Here is a 17,937-nt window from a genome sequence, read left to right on the forward strand (position 1 = left end):
TTCCCCATCTTAGGAACCTCAGAAAAACTAATATTTATTCATGCAATATTGATCCATCTACTGGAATCCCTATGTCAATATGAAAATGATCAATAGTTTAAAGAGATGAGAGCATAAAAAAGCACTGCTTTGAGTTTTCTGAATTAAAACTTGATTTTGTAACTTGTCTGCTCTCTGCGAGGCACTTCAGCTTGTTTCACAGGTAATTAAGACTTCTGGAAGCAATCCTTTTGAATGCAAACCTCCCTCATTTGGGTCTCTCGCCACACAGGCCGAGGTTACCCACCATCAATTCAGCCACCCCAGTTCACATCTGTTTTCTTCATACAAACTGCAGACACTTCTGCTGGCAGCTTTGGAAGGTGCGGAGAACTGTTTATGTACTTGGGCTGCTGTGGGCACTCCCAGCTACGAGGTGGTAGTATTTTACTGACTCTTTCACAATTCCAAAATATTTCCAGGCATGATGTCATTGTCATTGGCAGAGAGACTTTTCCAGACAAGTCCTTTCCTTCTTTGTTTTCTTCTTCTTAAAATATCATGCATTATTCAAGGACACAGTGACCCAAGCGCTGTGGTTTTTATTCATAAAATTAAGTTCACTATCTTTATTACAAATCAAGTTAGTTGCAGAAATGACTTATCATGTGCAAAGCAGGTGATTTGGTCTTGCCCTGTTTACCTAATCTGTTTATGAAAGTACCATCAACTTTATAATGATTACTATTAGATGTGTATTATCTGATTTTAGATGGCAAGTCTGAGCATTAATATAAGCATCTCATGGTATCTTACTACCAATACATGAGCTTCAGGAATAAAATGTAAAGTTTCAAACCAAAGTCATAAATATGAGCAAAAATTGATTTATATTTGATTGTACCTAGAAAGGCATGAAACTACTTAGAATAAATACAGAAATGTTTCAAATGTAAATTAAAAAACCCACAAAACTGTTTATACACCATTATAAGAAAGAGAGAAAAACATGAACACATGTGTATAGTCACCAAGAGGACAAAAAACTGAAAGCAGCCACATGTGAAAACGATATGAGAATAGGTTACAAGTGATTTTTAAAATTACTTACAATTTTTAAATTATTCTAAAAAGATCAGATTTAGATAAAGAGATGAAATCATTTTATATACATTGATACTGTAATTTATAATTTACAAAATACATATTTTAAAAAATTAAATACGGCCTGAATTATTATTTAATTCAATATTATGACTCAAAACTATTGACATCATAATCATACTTTACTACACAGTAAAGCCAACATAAAAATTCACATGAAAAATTCTTTCGTCTTTTATGATGGCTAAATAAAGTTTTTAGTAGTCTTTTCTTTCCCCATCTGCCCGAACAGGGGAAGTAAATGCTTATTAATCTACTTATTTTTAACACACTTGTATGAATAAAATATTGTTTGCTTATATAACTTTTTGTTTGTTTATACAGTTTATTTATACTACTTTTTTCTCAAGTTTTTATATTACACCAAACAGTTTTTAAATGAAAACTGCTTCATGTTTTGCTATCAAATAGAATCATTAGAAAATGCACTAGACAGGTTGGGCGTGGTTGGTACGCCTTCAGTCACAGCTACTGGGCAGCTGAGCCAGCCTGGGAAGTTATCAAGATCCTGTCTCAAAGTCAGAAATGGAAAGAGCTGGAGCTGTGGCTCAGGGACACAGCGTTGGCCTAGCACGCACAAGGCCCTAGGCCTAAACAAAAAAGGAAAGGTACTAGATGGGATGACACAGAAAATACAACCAACAGGCTCGAAATGCCAGAAATACCAACCACTCAAACGGAAAATGTGTCCTAGAATACCCAAAACTTCTTAGTATACAGATCTTTCTAAATAGTGGAGAAGTGGTGTTCCTGTGCTTGTGACCAGTCCTTTAGCCATTTTTATACAGCTTCTGACTGGCAGCACCATCTGGAAATTTTGAAGACATTGAGTCACACCAGAATCATTGAACATCAGGTCTCGAGCATAATAGCTAAATTCTGAGCACCAAGTTCACTCTTTAAAGACTCTTAAGTCTGACTAAGATATCATATCCCCAAGAAGGAACAGGACACTAGTCATGGGAGATGCTAGGTTGTAACAGCCCATGCTTAACTGGCCCTGAAGTTATCACCAAGATAAACAGACATTACACAGACAGTAAGGATTCCATAAACAAAATCTATCCATTCGTCGATCTTGCCTATAGACATTCCAGAGGCTCACGGTAATTTTATGACATTTTTACCTGGAAAAAATAAATAAATAAAATTTCTAAAAAATCTTTCCTATCACTCCCAAGAATAATGTTAGGTCACGGGTGGTTTATTGACTCTAACATTCATTTAAAACCTGTGAAAGGCTAAATAAATCTATGTTTCTTGGACTGGACTTGGGAGAGACAAAAGTGAATGGCAGATATGATTTCTGTGATTCCTAGGCTAAAGACCCCACAAGAACGAGGGACGGAAACACTGCTAAATCCCATGTCTGCCCAGTGTCTGGCATATACTGTGATGGAAGAAGAAGCTGCAGGTGTTCAGAAGCCCACAGCAGGCCTGAGGAGCCAAGACTACGCTCACACCTAATGAATGAACAGGAGGTCACAGGTAGGGAGGCAGGAGTGGAGGGTTCCAGAAGGAGTGGGAGAGTGGATAGGGCAGCAGACTGGTGGCCACTAAGCAGGAGAACAAGAAAGGGCGGGCTATGACAAATTCAGGTGTGGCACTCAGACCGACATCCACAGACGATCGCTCTGCAGACAGTGATGTGGCAGGGCTTCTGCTTCTGCAGAATATTCTAGTTCCAGGTTGATGAGGGTGGGAGGGTATTGAGCAACTGGTTGCTCAAGGTTGCCAGTGGCCTGAACCAGGGAAGTTGCTAAGGGCACTGAGAAAATAAGACAAAAACACCATGAGCAAGAGTTAGAACAGGGAGGTCCTGGCATGGGAGCCAGGAGGGTCCAGAGCCAAAACAAGGCCCAGATTCTGGTTGACCAGCCTGCATGACAGGAGGCTGGAGTGTACGTGAACTCTACCAATGAGCACTCATACAGGGAGCTCTGGAAGAACCGGAGGGGGAGTCAGGACTGAAAAACCATCACATTAAGAGAGAATTTGATGACGGGGAAGGAAGCAAAGTACCCAGGAACACAAGGAGAGGAGAAAAGGAAGAGGCCTTGGACTGGTGCCTGTGAGCACTGACTAAACTAGAATGCGGAAGAAATCAACAGGCACGCACACTCGGGCACACCACACGCGTGCACACACACACTCCCCCACGTGTAAAGTTGCCCCAATGTACACTAAAAAAGAAAAAGAAAGATTGAAGAGGAAAGACCAGAAAGTAGACAAAGCAGAGGATCATGGGAAAGAGTGCTTCAGGTCGGACCCAAGAGGATCCACCTTCTCAGACGCTGACCAGGACCGCAGCGGTTCCCCTTGTGCTGTGATGGGAGGGGGCAGAGGAGACAACAGTCATGAAGACTAGTTGTAAAGAAGAGGTGAGAAGCCCGGACCTGAGTGGAAGGCAGTGTGCGCCCAGGGGTGGGATTTACTTCAACTGGGTTTTTTGCTTTCATTTATCTTTCATTTGTTTGTTTTGGTTTATTCATAGGAAGGAAAGACTTGAGGGTCTTTAAAACACTGATGAGAAAAGAAGAGAGCTTGGAAAACTGATTATGAATCGGAGAGAGGAGAGGCCATGGGCAAGACTGCTCTGCGGGAGGTGGAATCGAGGGAGGGTGGAAGCCTGGTGGAGGAGGACGCTCCTCCCAGCTTCCTGCCATACATGCAGCTGTGGTGGGAACTGGGCCCCTCCCTCCTCTGAAAAGACTCCACCCCACCTCTCTTCACACCTGTGGCTCTCTTTTACAGGTATTTTGGGTAAACCAGGATCAGCATGACCAACACTGTATTAAGTACAGAGTTTATGTTTTTCTCAAAGCAGTTTATGTTCCACTTTCGTTGGACACATACAAACTTTTCATCCATAAATCTTATGGTCCATGACATTTTCCGCAAGCTCGACAATGTATATTGAAAAAGACAAGCATGCTAAATTTCATGAGTCAAATTGTATCTGTCATGGGCTGGGAAGATAGCTCAGTTGGTAAAGTGCTTGCCTCACAAACACAAGGCCCTGGGTTCAATCCCCAGCACCGCAAAAAAATTAAAAAAAAAAAAAAATTGTATCTATCATTAACTTTGATATAAAATGAGTGTGAGAGGAAAGTTTCAAGTTACATCTCAACAGTGTTGTTAACTTTAAAAAGTGGTGAAGCATGGGGAACAAATGATCCTCAATGATCTGAGTAATTCTTGTTCAGAGGATATGGAATGACAGGGAGATGGGACGACTGACCAGCTCGCTCTTCCAGCACTATTAAACAAAACACTGAAGTGCAATATGCTGCAGGCAGAATGGAAGGTCGTCACCCTGTTGAGAAGAACCTTCAATTTGGTTGATTAATGTTAAATGAGACGATATACTGTATAAAAGACAAAGCCAATCAATTGTTCACACCACAATTAACTTCTTGATTTTTCTAAAAAGATGATGACATTCCACATATTGCTCCATAGTCCACCTCCAAAATATAGAGAGCAAGGTAAAAGTCAACGTGACTCACCTTGGTGGGTCCGTTTCCGTTAATCACTGCTGGTAATGTTTCATAGAATGTATTCTTCACTCTGGATTTGCCATTTTCAAATTTTAAAACAACTTCATCTGAATTAAAATGAGAACAGAGGTTTAATAATGTGTTTGTGTGTGTCTGTGTATGTTGTTATAAAACTTGCCATAGATACAACTCACCATATGTTGTAACACTTAGAAAGCGTGCCCACTCTACGTCAGCAGGTCCCCACAATGAGGGCCGACACCGATAAAGACACACACCTGCCTGTTCTAGCGCACCTCACTCACTCTGACCCCACATGGGCAAAATGAGCAAGGTGCTAAGCCCTGGGCTGTGCAGAGGCAACAAAGTACCCTCACACCTTGATAAGAATGGGAGCAGCCTGTTCACCTGCAGAAAGGGACCCATGCCTGCCCTGCAGGTTAGTGTGAAGGAAGGGAGAACAGAATGCTGCCTGGCCTAAGCGAGGTTTTAACTGGCCACCATTGATAGTTTCTCCAGTTTTTGAAAATCAGACCTCAAACAATAATCCAGAGAGACACAAGGAAGAGAGGAAGGGAAGCCAGGTTTTGGTTTCACATTACTCTTGTGTCCAGAGTCCCACCTCCAGAGCACTCCACACTAATGCCTTCCACACCTGCAACCTGTTTACTCTGTGAACTGATAGGAAGAACTGTACCGAATTACAAAATATTTTTTCATTTTTAAAGTACGAATGCAATAATGGATTAAGGTACTTTGATTTTAAAGGTATTCATTAATTATTTTAATATATTAGTGTATTTTTATCAAGACATATCTTTGGGTAAAACACAGGTAGACATGCATGTGCAAGTGTGTCCATGGGTACATGCAAACACACACATTATTTCACAGCCTTGCTATATAGTTTTCACTAATTACCCTGCAGCTGAGTCAAAAGGAGCTACTCTAATATTCCCAGGTAGTTCAAAATACAAAGAATTTAAACTGAAAAAAGGTACATTTAATGAGGTGTAATTAAGTCATAAATCTATCTACAATTCCCAGAGAGTAAGACATTAAATTTCAAGTTACCTAGGCCAAAAAGTTTATATTTTCACTAGTCTTAGGAAATGATATCAGCTAAATATATTGAACTTTATCCAGATAAGTTCAAATCCAATATGTCTTAACGGTTGCAATATACATATTGCAAACATCAGTCCCAGTCCCAAAATGGATATAACAAAGGAAAGATAGTTCAAAAAGCAGGTGTCCAGTTTTAGATATATGGATCCAGTATTTAAAAAGCATACCTACAGCTCCATTTAAGGCCTGGAAAATTTTGCACTTATGATCCAATGTGATGTTAATAGCGTCCTAAAAATTAAGAACAGAGATAATATTGAAAATGACAACAAGAACAGCAAACACCCCCTATCGTGTGTTAGCATGTTTGTTTTTTGGGAGAATTTACAACTTAAAATTCTTCTGTTGAGTATCTCAGGAAAATATTCAAATGACTAAAATATTTAGCTAAGACAGAGTCAGTTCTAACTGTAGATCACTGCAAAATATGCTAAAATTAATTTTTTTCCCAATGACAACACCACAATTATGTAATTCCAGAAATTTTAGAAAAATTATATTCATTATATATATAAATTATGAAACATTAGCTTATATTATGCAGATATAATAAAACATATTCTTGAATAAGTTTTCATCACACTGTAATTTAAGTTGATTTCAGGATTTTGTTAGGCCCACAGCAGATTGTTGTCCCAACAATCTCCCCTAACAGCAGAACTCAGACCTCAGTACAGCACATGTGCTTGAAACAAAGAACAAAATTCCCTTTGTGTGTCGTAAGCAGCTACATAAATATGTTCTGATCACAGAAAAGTGTGAACAAGTATTTTGTGAGACTTCTAGAAAGGCTACTTAAAGAAAAAGAGTTGATGAACTGAGATGGCCGGTATTTATTATTCTGCCTTTTCACTGCCCAGTATATATGGATGCAATGGCTGGTGCTCCAGCTATCATTTTGGATAAGGAGGTTACATTGAAAATAGGAGATGCAGGCTCATAGTTAGGCAGCAAAGAGCTATCCTGACATCACAAATTCACACTGACAGCCTTGTGCCCCCTACCTTTTAATTTTTTTAAAATATGACAGAGGGAAAAAATGAACACACAGATAAAACATTTATTTTATTTTGTTTGCTAATTTGAATTGTTCTATTTGTGACAGTTATTCTTATTAATCAAGGACATAGGCTCTGCCTACACAGCCCTGTGGATCCTCAGGTCCTAACCTCTCTGGGACTTTATTTTTATCCCTTTACTCCAGGTTCCATATTCTCAAAAATTCTACAGCCTGAAATTGGCTCTAAAGCTCCCTGGGATTCCAGCCAAAGGATCACACCAGCCTACCACACCTGCAGACACTCCCACCTCTGGACAAAGATTAGGGCTCTGTCCTCAGCGTTTCTCTAGTACCCTCCATCTCCATGTTCCAAGTCTCATAGGGGGGTCCCTGTCTTCCACAGAGTGACAGCTAGCTTTAAAATTAAAAACCGTCTTTTGAGCGCTCTCACTCCCATGCCATTTCAAAGTATCAAAAAAATAAAATAAAATCCCAGCACCTCGAGAGGCTGAGACAGGAGGATCACGAATTCAAAGCCAGCCTCAGCAAGAGTGAGGTGCTAAGCAACTCAGTGAGACCCTGTCTCTAAATAAAATACAAAATAGGGCTGGGGATGTGACTCAGTAGCCGAGTGCCCCTGAGTTCAATCTCCGGTACCACCCCCCCAAAAAAAGTGTTATTTTATAAATTTAATCAACTGAGCACATTAAGTCAATGCTGCTATTACATGAAATAGAGGGCAGGTCCTGATTTTGGTATTCAGGAGCCCAAGATTCGCTTCCTACAATTATGACGTGGCCTCCTTCTCCCTGGATAAAATGTGGATGCACAGTCTGGCTTCTCACTTACTGAGGAACAAAGAAGCTCCTACGAATACAAAGAGACCTTTGAAAGGCTGAAAGACTTACCAGCGAGAATGTACTATATTTTTTAACACTACAAAAGTACATTGGCATCAAAGTGCTTCAGAGTATCTATGGAGATAAAAGATTACGGCTGCACGATAAAGTGAATAAAAGAATCTACAGTCCTAATTCTTTGTGTCTTAATAAATGACAGTTGTTTAAAAATGTTACAACAAGCATTCTCCCAAGAGTCTCTGGAACTTTATCCCTGTCTCTTTAAATCCCCAGCCTCAGCAATTTGGATGACATAATTCACTCTCTACCGCCAGACAGCCTGGGAGTGGCCGGCAATGGAAGTGCAGCTGTCGTGCCGGGTCAGGCCTCCCTTTGGTTCCTTTTATCAGGCTGTTTCAATATGTGTTTCAATAAACGACAGCAAAAGCAAAGCCTTTTCTTCTCATGATCCAACTCAGGTTGGACGAGGTGGCTGACTTGGCCTCAAAGTGGAGGCGAAAGGACAGATGAGCTGGAACTTCTCCAGGTGAGAGGACCCAGGCTCCGGCACTACTCGTGTGCTTCCTTGACTTGTATTTAAAATATGTCATTGACAAGAACATGTTGCAATTCAGTTTCCCAACTGCCAATCTGTCCATAAAATCCTTTTGCTTCTGACCATTCCACATTAACAAAATCTCGTGAACGGGGCAACCAAGACAATACGAAAGGAATTAGAAAGAAAAGAAAACACGGGCTGTTAGTTACCCTTTTCAGTGGATCGATGTAGATTTTTGTGTAAAAGAGCTGATCATCATCGTTATCCTGGAGATTCCACTGTTGAACTATTCGGTTGATGGATGGAGCATAGCCAATGAATCCTGCAACACAGCAGAAGCAGAGAATTGGAAACTGCAAGGCCAAAACTTACGCTATGTTAATTCCATTGAACTGTGAAGCCCTGAGGCTAAAGCTTAGGCTGGAGGTTCACAGACCACCAGGAAAGAAACGTGAGCTACCGGGTGCCCCTTGCTTATGAATGAGAGTTCCTGGCCAATTACAGAGCACGAAATCATTCCCAAAATTAATTGACACAAGAGAGGAACTAATGTTTTCCAATGCTACTAAGGGAAAAAAGACAAAACTGGGAATAGAACAAGAGGGAAGAATTTTCTCTGTGACCTTCTAAAATGCTCTTCTTGGAGCCTCTGCAAAGGACTCACCGTTTCTAAAGAAGAAAATCTCTAAGACTTTAATGTCAGTGTCAGAGATGCTAATGCAATCGAAGGAATGTGGGATTTGTCACTGATTGCAAAAATCCCAAAGAAATTTTATATCTAGGACTTTTCCATTACTTGACCCACTCATTACTGTGCCTGCTAAAACATTCTCTGGCTAGGTTTTGTCTGCCATAGTCTGGAAAAAGGAAGTCTAAAATTGGATTGTTCCCTTGGCCTTCAAGCATGAGTATTAACTACTCCAGTAACATTTGTCTGAAAAAGGCATAGACAACAGGATCAGCTTTCCCATTTGAAACCGCATCTGAATTTCAGAACTGCAGCCAAGCTGCTGTGTTTCACTGACATACAACACTTTTAAAAAGAGGCTGGTGTTACTCCTACGAATTGAAAGGAGATGTGATTTACATTCTCAAAATTAAAATTCTCTCATAGGAATAAAGGAATTAAAAGAAATAGGTTCAGGGATGTTACAGTTACCTAGAGAAAATCAGGCAAAATGAAAACATGGCAAAACCACCACTGGTTGCTCTTTTTTTTGTTATTCCTGCCACATTAAAAAAATTCTAAAACACTGAAGGATAATGTGTGTTTTAATTTCTACAATTTTGTGGTGAGAAGTGTACTCAACAGTGACACCTAACATTTGCCAATGGTTTATGTTACTGATTTTGAAAAAATTATGTTTCCTTATTATTTTTACGAAGACAAATATCCTCAAATAAAAAACAGTAATATCTATTTTCATAATATGTGATACATACCTCATATGATATATATTTTATTATTAAAACCGTTTTTTAAAGAAACAAGAGGAGAAATTCCATCAAAACAGAAGATCAGTGGAGTAGAGAAAGGGAATTGAGTGGAAGAAAGGACAGGAGGGAAAAGGAAAGACAGTGGGATGAATCTGACCTATCTTTCTCATGTACATATATGAGCATACCAGAGAATCTCACGATTACATATATCCGCAATGCATGGTTAAAAAAAATTATTAAAAATGTTTTTTAAAAAATAACTGACATATCTATAAATATATCTCATGCCCCTTAAATGACTGTCAATATATCACTCCTGAAACAATACAAACTTACTAAACATATTTATGTTTTCTATCATCTAATAACTTTGACCACAGAAAGCATAAGGCTGATTCTTTGGTATCCCTTAACAATCACTTTGCCACTTATGAACAATGTCAGCAATACCCATGCAGGTCTCCCAAAAAGTCCCTTTTCCCAGTATGGCTTGCAATTTGAATCCAACTGAACTCTCCTATTTGCTACTGTGGCCATATGTTTACACTAAATTCAATCTAAGAGAACATATTTTAAAGTCAAACATTATCCAGGGTCAGTTTATTTTTATTTGTTAAGGGAGGGTGTGATAATTCATGTTTTCATTCGTGGTGGTATAGACAATACAGCACTTACACAAGTATACACAGATGCTCAGTCCAGAATCCCATGACTACCGATTACAGGACAAGCCACTTATTTATTCCAATATATTTCAAAAATAGATCAAATTAACCAATGCCCACTTTTAAAAGCTACATGATTATAGATTGAAAATGAACTTTTTCCCAAGAAGGGAAATTTACAAAGCCTATGATACTATAGCTAGAACATGATCAGTAAAATTGTCATCAGACTTGGATCTATCCCTGTTGTTTTACCCTGCCCAATTAAATCTCTTTAGGGGAAGTTCCCCAACCCAGTAAGTTCCAAGCTGTGGATTCTAAAAACAAAATAGCCACTCAAATATTATTTCAAAGTTACCATAGTGGTATATTCGTTGCTCAGCTGAAATTTGTATAGGTGGTTCACATCTGCAATCATGGGGAAAAATGGGTTTTATCTGGGCATGAGTTTCCTTGCTTTTCAGGCAGAAACTGTAATATCCACACTGCCCAGTATTGTCAAGAGTGTCAAATATCACAATACATGGGAAAAGGTTTTGTCAACTCTAAAATGTGCTGAGGATTTTAGACTGCTATTTCTATGATAGTCATCAGATGGTGGTTATTTAAAACTTCATGTCTATAATACTATACATTTTTTAAAATGGTGATTCATCAGTATTTAACATTTATTCAGACGGGGATTAAACTTTTTCCCCATGTGCCACCCACCTCCAGCATTAAGGTAGCGCTTCCCAATGTGCACAACGGGATACTTGTCTGCCAGCCTCTTATCCGGCCACAGAATTCCATCTGCTGCAAAGACGACCTTGTGGTTTGTCTTTTGAAACTTTTTTAGAACTTCTTCTGGACCACCAGCAAATATAACATCAAAGCTATTTAATGAAAGAAAAAATGAGTTTTAAAATACATATGCTGAAATTTAGGTATGTTAACCAAGAAAAGATTCTTAAGAAAAATCAGGATTTAGAATCCAACACAAGATTAATACCAGCTATTTACAGAGGACATCAAAAAATTTCCCCAAACTTAAATTATATGGATTGTATCGAATTTCAATGTTTACTTACATTCGCCAAATAAAAGCCCAAATAAAAGATAGTTTTTTTAGTAATAGTCTTGATATTATTTAAAAATCACCACCAAAATAAAATGTCTTAAAACAGTATTGAAATGGTAGAAAATCCAATTAAGGTTATGTAAATCAATATACAGACACAATCATTTAACAAAGTTGCTATTTTAACTGCTTAATATTTCAATTTGTATCAATCCACTATCATTTATGAAGAAATGTCATATACATTTAATATTTCAATTATTATGCATACTGCAATCTTAAAAAATGTTCTGACAAGCACATCTTTTTACAGCTCAACAGATTTGAAAAAAAGTGGTAGTTAATAAAATCGTTTAACTTTTATTTATGAATGGACTTATTTCTCAGTTTATTCACAGAATCATAATGACTTAACAATATTCAATGTAAAAGCCATCATCTAAAATATTTCTGCAATGCAGTAAGTTCCCTATTCACTATAACCTTGAAACATTTGCTTTTTTTTTTAATATCAGTGGATCACAAGCCCACGTTTCCAAAGATGATATTTAACGACTTGTCCTAGGTGGCAAGCAATCAGAGGAAATAAATCTTCCCAAATTCAGCACTAGGTCTTCCTTAGAGCCAATATTCCATATGCACTGCTGAGATATTTGACCAGGGAGGTAAAGAGGCTGCTCCATATACCTCTTCCAGATGGACTCACTCTGAAGGAACCAGCTAATATGCCAGGATAACAGTTAGACATGACATAATACTTTTTAAATTATGACATATGTGAATAATTTTATCAAAATAAAACACACTATTGCCTATCTCGTTGATGATAAAAAGCCAGCAATTATTTTTTTTTAAAAAATACATTAGCAAGAATATTGGAAATTTTTACTTATTAAACTTGTGGCAGAGATGCCAAATGACCTCCCTGTACATTCTCATGCCCACATTTTAACAGTGAAATTCGCCAAATGTAAGGAAGTCACATAGTCATCCTGCTTAGAAGTTACTGTGAAGCTCCTGGTAGCCTTAAGGTCAATTCTGTTCAAGGGAATATGGGTGGAACTAGGATATACAGTCCTATGCTTTAAAAAGGAAATTGGCTGCTCTCCACTTCCTGTCCTTCCCCTTAGTGGAGAGCCAGAGTTCACACCCTCACCATGTAGTTCAATTCTACTCTTAAAAAAAAAAAAAAAAATCGAAATAAATGGATGGAATTGGAGAATATCATGCCAAGTGAAATAAGTCAATCCCAAAAAACCAAAGGCCAAATGTTTTCCCTGATAAGTGGATGATGATATATAATGGGGGAGGCAGAGTGTGGGGTGAGAGAAGAATGGAGGAACTTTAGATTACGTAGAGGGAAATGAGGTGGGGGGTATGAAAAATGGTGGAATGAGAGAGACATCATTACCCTATGTACATATATGATTACATGAAAGGTATGAATCATGTACAACCATAGAAACGAAAAGATATACCCCATTTGTGTACAATGAATCCAAATGCAGTCTGTAAAAATTAAAAAAGAAAAAAAAACAAAGAACAAGGGTTAACATGTAGAGAATGTACAACTAAATTTTGTTATTTTGCTACTTCACTGACGTAATTTTTAAAATAATAAAAACAGCATTGGGATCAGGGAGACAGATTATTTCTTTTTATTTCGAATTGCTCTGGGGGAATTAAATTTATCATCTGTTATTACTTTAGTTATGAAAAACAGCAGTTCAAAATTAAAATATCTGTATGTGGATATCTGGAAACAGACAGGAATACGCACATACACACTTTGGGACATGCTTTTTATTTTCCTTCCAGGTTCAAGAGGTAAGAAAGTGCTAATACTAGGAACAGACTCATCACAATGCCACTCACAGCACCCAGTCTGAGGTCTGCAGTGGAGTTTCTAACGCCAGCTTTGCCACCTGCTCTAAGGGTAACCGTGGACAACTTACTGAACCTCCCTATGATTTAGTTCCTTTATCTATAAAATGGAGGGGAAGTAGTATCTACCTCGTCAATCAGTTATAAAAAGAGACTAAAAACTAACAAACCCTGGATGTTCTAAGCATCAAAGTTATCCAAAACTAAGATCATTATCAACTAAAGAGGAGGCTGCCAAGTCAGGGGAGGCAGAGGACACCTCGTTTTTAAGTTCGTACCCATCTGAAAGTTAAAATAATTTAATTTTTATCCAGAGACAGGTATTTTTAAAAATATAAGATTGTTCTGATTAAACACTCAAAACAACTTTTCCACACCCATTTGTTTTAAAATCAATTACTTTGACTTTAAAAAAAACAATAAGTTTCTTCTCTTTTTCTTCTAAGCATACCTGATTTCCTCAGTTCTGTTTTTGTTAACAGAGGTAGTTTCCTCTATTAGCTGTTGGTAATTCTTTTAAATATTGAAGATTAAAACATAAGACCAGTTTTTATGGGTAATTGAGCCCCAGTGCTAAGTCAAACTCTCTGAGGCAGACACTGCCCTGAGACCTGCAAAGGACAGAGGAAGCCAATCTCTTTTTCAGAAGCGGGGTTGTGGGTATGCTTAGGCAGAGAATCTTATGATAAAAGGCTTAGGTCAAACCGATTCAGAAAGTTTGCAGCTAACATCACTTATTCCAAAGCTCTAAATGCAATTTTGGAAAGTGAATACTACATCTTTGAAATCCCAATGAACAGTACAGATATACACATTGTATCTCAACTCTAAAAATCAATGTTCTGTCATGGAGGAGTTGTGGCAAGTTTTACATGAATAATTACTTTATAAGCATGAATTAATTTAAAACATGAAATTATTTTAAAGAACAAAGTGAAGGGAAAAAGTATTCTCATATAATTCAAGTAAGATTTTGACTGCATAAAAATATAAAGCTGCTGAAATTTTCCCCTTTCAATCTAGGAGCAGTTATTTTGTGTTTAAGTACTTTAGAAACATTTTTTTTGAATCTATTTAAAACTTCTCAAAGAGCAAGAAAGTTTTTCTACTTAAAGTCATTTTGGCCTCAAAAACTCAAATTTTGTTTTCAAAGAAGAATGCACAAAGGTCATAAAAATAATTCTCATAGGAACTCAGGTCACTTAAATATGAAGAATAAAACAAAACTTTCCACAGTTAACTATGGTAAATATTCCTGGGTCCTGCAAAAGCCATAAGATTCCACTTTATGTGATCATCTTGAGTCCTGTACCAGACATGTCAGAGTTCCATCTCCAGCAGGTCGTTGAGACTGACACGTGTTTGCCCTTCTGCATCCCTGGGTTCTGTGGTAGCATCAGCCACTCAATCGCTAGATTGAAAACTTTCTTGCAGCCTTGACTCCTCCCTCTCCATGGCCTGTCATTAAATCTTCTGCCAATCCCTATTGATTCCATCCCCTTAATCTATTTAACATTCGGATCCTCTACAGCATCACTAGAAGGCACTGGTCTAGACTAATTAAAGCATCCTACCTGCTGCCAATCACCCATCTCATCAACCACTTCTAATCAGGACTGTGACAAGTCCTCCTCGGAGCGCCTGTCCCCAGACCCAATCAGTGGTTTTCAATATGGCCTAAAGCAGGAGTCAGCAGACATTCACGCTTTCTCTCTCTCACCTTTTACAGAAAATAGTTCTGTAAAACTATTGGTAACCCTGCCACTGTGGTACAAAAGCAGCCATAGACTATATATAAACAAACAAGCATGGCCACGCTCCATGGCCACGCTCCATGGCTACAAAAGCAGGCAGTGGCTTAATACTCAGAATACACCAAGAACTCAAAAAACCTAACCCCCCAAAAAACCCAATCAATAAATGGACAAAATAATTGAATATAAAACTTCTTAAAAGAAGAAACAAAAATGGCCAAATATATATATGAAAAAATGTTCAACATCTCTAGCAATCGGGGAAATGCAAATAAAATCTACACTGAGATTTCATCTCACTCCACTCAGAATGGCGATGATCAAAAATACAAACAGTGATAAATGCTGGCAAGGTTGTGGGGAGAAAGGAACAAACACACTTGAACATTGTTGGTGGGACTACAGAATAGGACATCCATTCTGGAAAGATTTCTCAAAATGCTCGGGATGGATTTATGACCCAGTAATCCCACTCCTGAGTATTTTCCCAGAAGATCTAAAATTGGCATTGTATAGCTATAAAGTCACCTCGGTATTTGTAGCAGCACAATTCACAATAACTAAATAATGGAATGAACCCAGATGGCTGTCAATAGATGAATGGATTAATAAATTGGGGGGGGGGGTGTATTTTATATGTGTATTTTATTTACATATATATACATTTATATGTATATATAATGGAGTTCTACTCAGCCATCAAAAATAATGAAATTGTGGCATTTGCTGTAAATGAATGATGGAAATGGAGAATAGTGTGCTAAGTGAAATTAGCCAAACTCAGAAACTCAAAAGTCAAATGTTTTCTCTCACATGTGGAAGCTAGAATAAAATAAAAGAAGGGGGAGAAAAGGATAGGATGACATAAAGAACAAATTAAACATCAATTAAAAGACAAATGAAAGGAAGTCTGGTAGCATAGAGGAAGGACAACGGGAGAGGGCAGGGAAACTGGGAAGGAAAGGGGAGGGTCAGCAACTGAAATCGATTTCCAGGCATGGATGAGGTTGTCAGGATGAACCCAACTGCTCTGTAGAACTATAAAGCTCTAAAAAAAAAAAAAAAAAAATAGGCAGTGGGCTGAACCAGAGTTTATTGGCCCACAGAGTGAAAAGTGAGTCATGTGCACGTTTCTTCCTCTTAGCATGTATTGTCCCAAATGGGCCCAACGTTTTAGGGTCATTTCCAAGGACACCTCCTCTACAAAGCTCTCCTTGATAAACATTACTGGAAAACCTCATTTCCTTCCTCTGAAGACCCATCGCTCTGTTCCTCTCTGCTTGTACCACAGGTATTATTTTCTGTCCTTCATGCTAAGAATGCTTATCTCATATTAGACTATATATTCCTCCTTCAAATGCTAGATCCATGTCTTTTTTTTTTTTTTCTATCTATCTCCTTAGCCTTGGATTTTGAAGATAGTCAATAAATATTTGTGGAACAAATGAATGAATCAAGGAATAAATAAATCACTCCAAGTCTCAACAAGAAGCAAAAGCTACCCCATAGCCATAAAATCAAAGCCACAGAAGTCTTCCCTCGTCTTGTGTTATTCTCCCCCAATCCAATATTTTCATTATCACCACCAGCATAAACTTCAATAAAAATTATAATCATCCAAACTATTAGCAGTTAGTGTCTGAAAGCTTAAATAAAGTCTAATGAAACTGAAGCTTGGAAGGATTAACACAAAAAAAAAAACACCTGAAAAGTCTGTTGTCTGTCACATGTTCACCTCAAATATATCAGAGATAAGTAGCACCACAAACCAAGGCCAAGGAGTCACCCTTTAACAGTCCCTAGGCACACACAGGCAATTAACCAGTTTAAAATATCCAGCCACATGCACTTGCAGAATAAATTATGATAAAATCACAGTAGAAAATGATCACATAAATTTTAGCCACTTTGGAGAGAGGAAAAGGGAGCTAGTTGGGGGACTATTTTAAAAATCAAGTATTATTTGATAAATTTTCCTCATAATGACATATGATTCCATTTACTGAATGTGAACTTCTTCCTGAGGTCAGGTAGAGGCAGGGACAGTGAAAACTGCCTAGCTGGAAGATGGCTTCCCATGTTCTGGGAAGTTCCAGCCCAAGTGCTGAAGCTACATCTGGCAGGGAGGGTAGCCCAGGAGAGAAGAGGGGCAGAGAGTGGGCTTGCACCAGCTGCAGCTCCCTGTGGGACCATGGGGCTTCACCTCCTCCCGCACCTATCTCTTTATTTGGGAAATGATAAGGTTAATTAAAAGAAAATTCCCCTCCAGTTCTAAAATGATAATTCAGCTTATCTCTGAAACACTGGCACTTTGAAAGACAAATATTTAGTGCATAATGAGTGTTCATTGAATCAATGGAGAAATAAATCTTTTCTTTTTTTTTTAAATTGCTTACACTTATTGTGACACAGGTAGAATATGCCAGATACACCATACACAAAGCTGTTGAGCAAAGTATGTATCCAGAGGGTTGGACTTCCACCTCAGTCCATGCCCCCAGCCACAGCAGCTAGTACCATATTTTGCACATATAGGTGCTTAATACATGTTTACTAAGAGAGCAAGATTCAAGGGCAGACAGTCTGTGTTAGAAACACATACAAAGTTATGACACATGAGACAACCTAGGGACAGGGTAGCACTGATACCATTCTACCTTTTCTTTGGTACTAGAGATTGCACCCAGAGTCACTGAACCCCTGAGCCACGCCCCCAGCTAAACTGCTTAGAACCTCACTAAATTGTTGGCTTTGAACTTCCAATCCTCCTGCCTCAGCCTCCAGAGCCTCTAGGATTACAGGTGGGTGCCACGGTGCCCAGCCCATTCTGTTCTTTTTAAGTTTAGTTTTTCTTACATTGTCTTCAGTTGTCGATAACCAATTCCTTCATCTTATCTCAAAGGTTTAATCACGTTTAAACAGATACATCAATGAACTGGAAAGTTTCTAAATACCAAAATCTTTA

The 17,937-nt window shown here is 38.3% G+C and overlaps 1 protein-coding gene across 3 annotated transcripts in view; it reads right to left on the reverse strand.

Moving 5' to 3' along the window:
• Window positions 1-17,937, reverse strand: part of PLOD2 (procollagen-lysine,2-oxoglutarate 5-dioxygenase 2) — an 85,930-nt gene that overhangs the window by 23,827 nt on the left and 44,166 nt on the right. For all 3 annotated transcript variants that reach the window (XM_079156406.1, XM_079156405.1, XM_079156407.1), the window contains exons 4-7: window positions 10,986-11,149; window positions 8,379-8,491; window positions 5,939-6,002; window positions 4,653-4,750 (exon numbers count right to left, since the gene is read on the reverse strand). In XM_079156406.1, the coding sequence (XP_079012532.1) occupies window positions 4,653-4,750; window positions 5,939-6,002; window positions 8,379-8,491; window positions 10,986-11,149 (439 nt within the window). The remainder of the gene's footprint in view (window positions 1-4,652; window positions 4,751-5,938; window positions 6,003-8,378; window positions 8,492-10,985; window positions 11,150-17,937) is intronic.

This window comes from Sciurus vulgaris (genome assembly GCF_902686455.1).
Source record: "Sciurus vulgaris genome assembly, chromosome: 10".
Classification (NCBI taxonomy): Eukaryota; Metazoa; Chordata; class Mammalia; order Rodentia; family Sciuridae; genus Sciurus; species Sciurus vulgaris.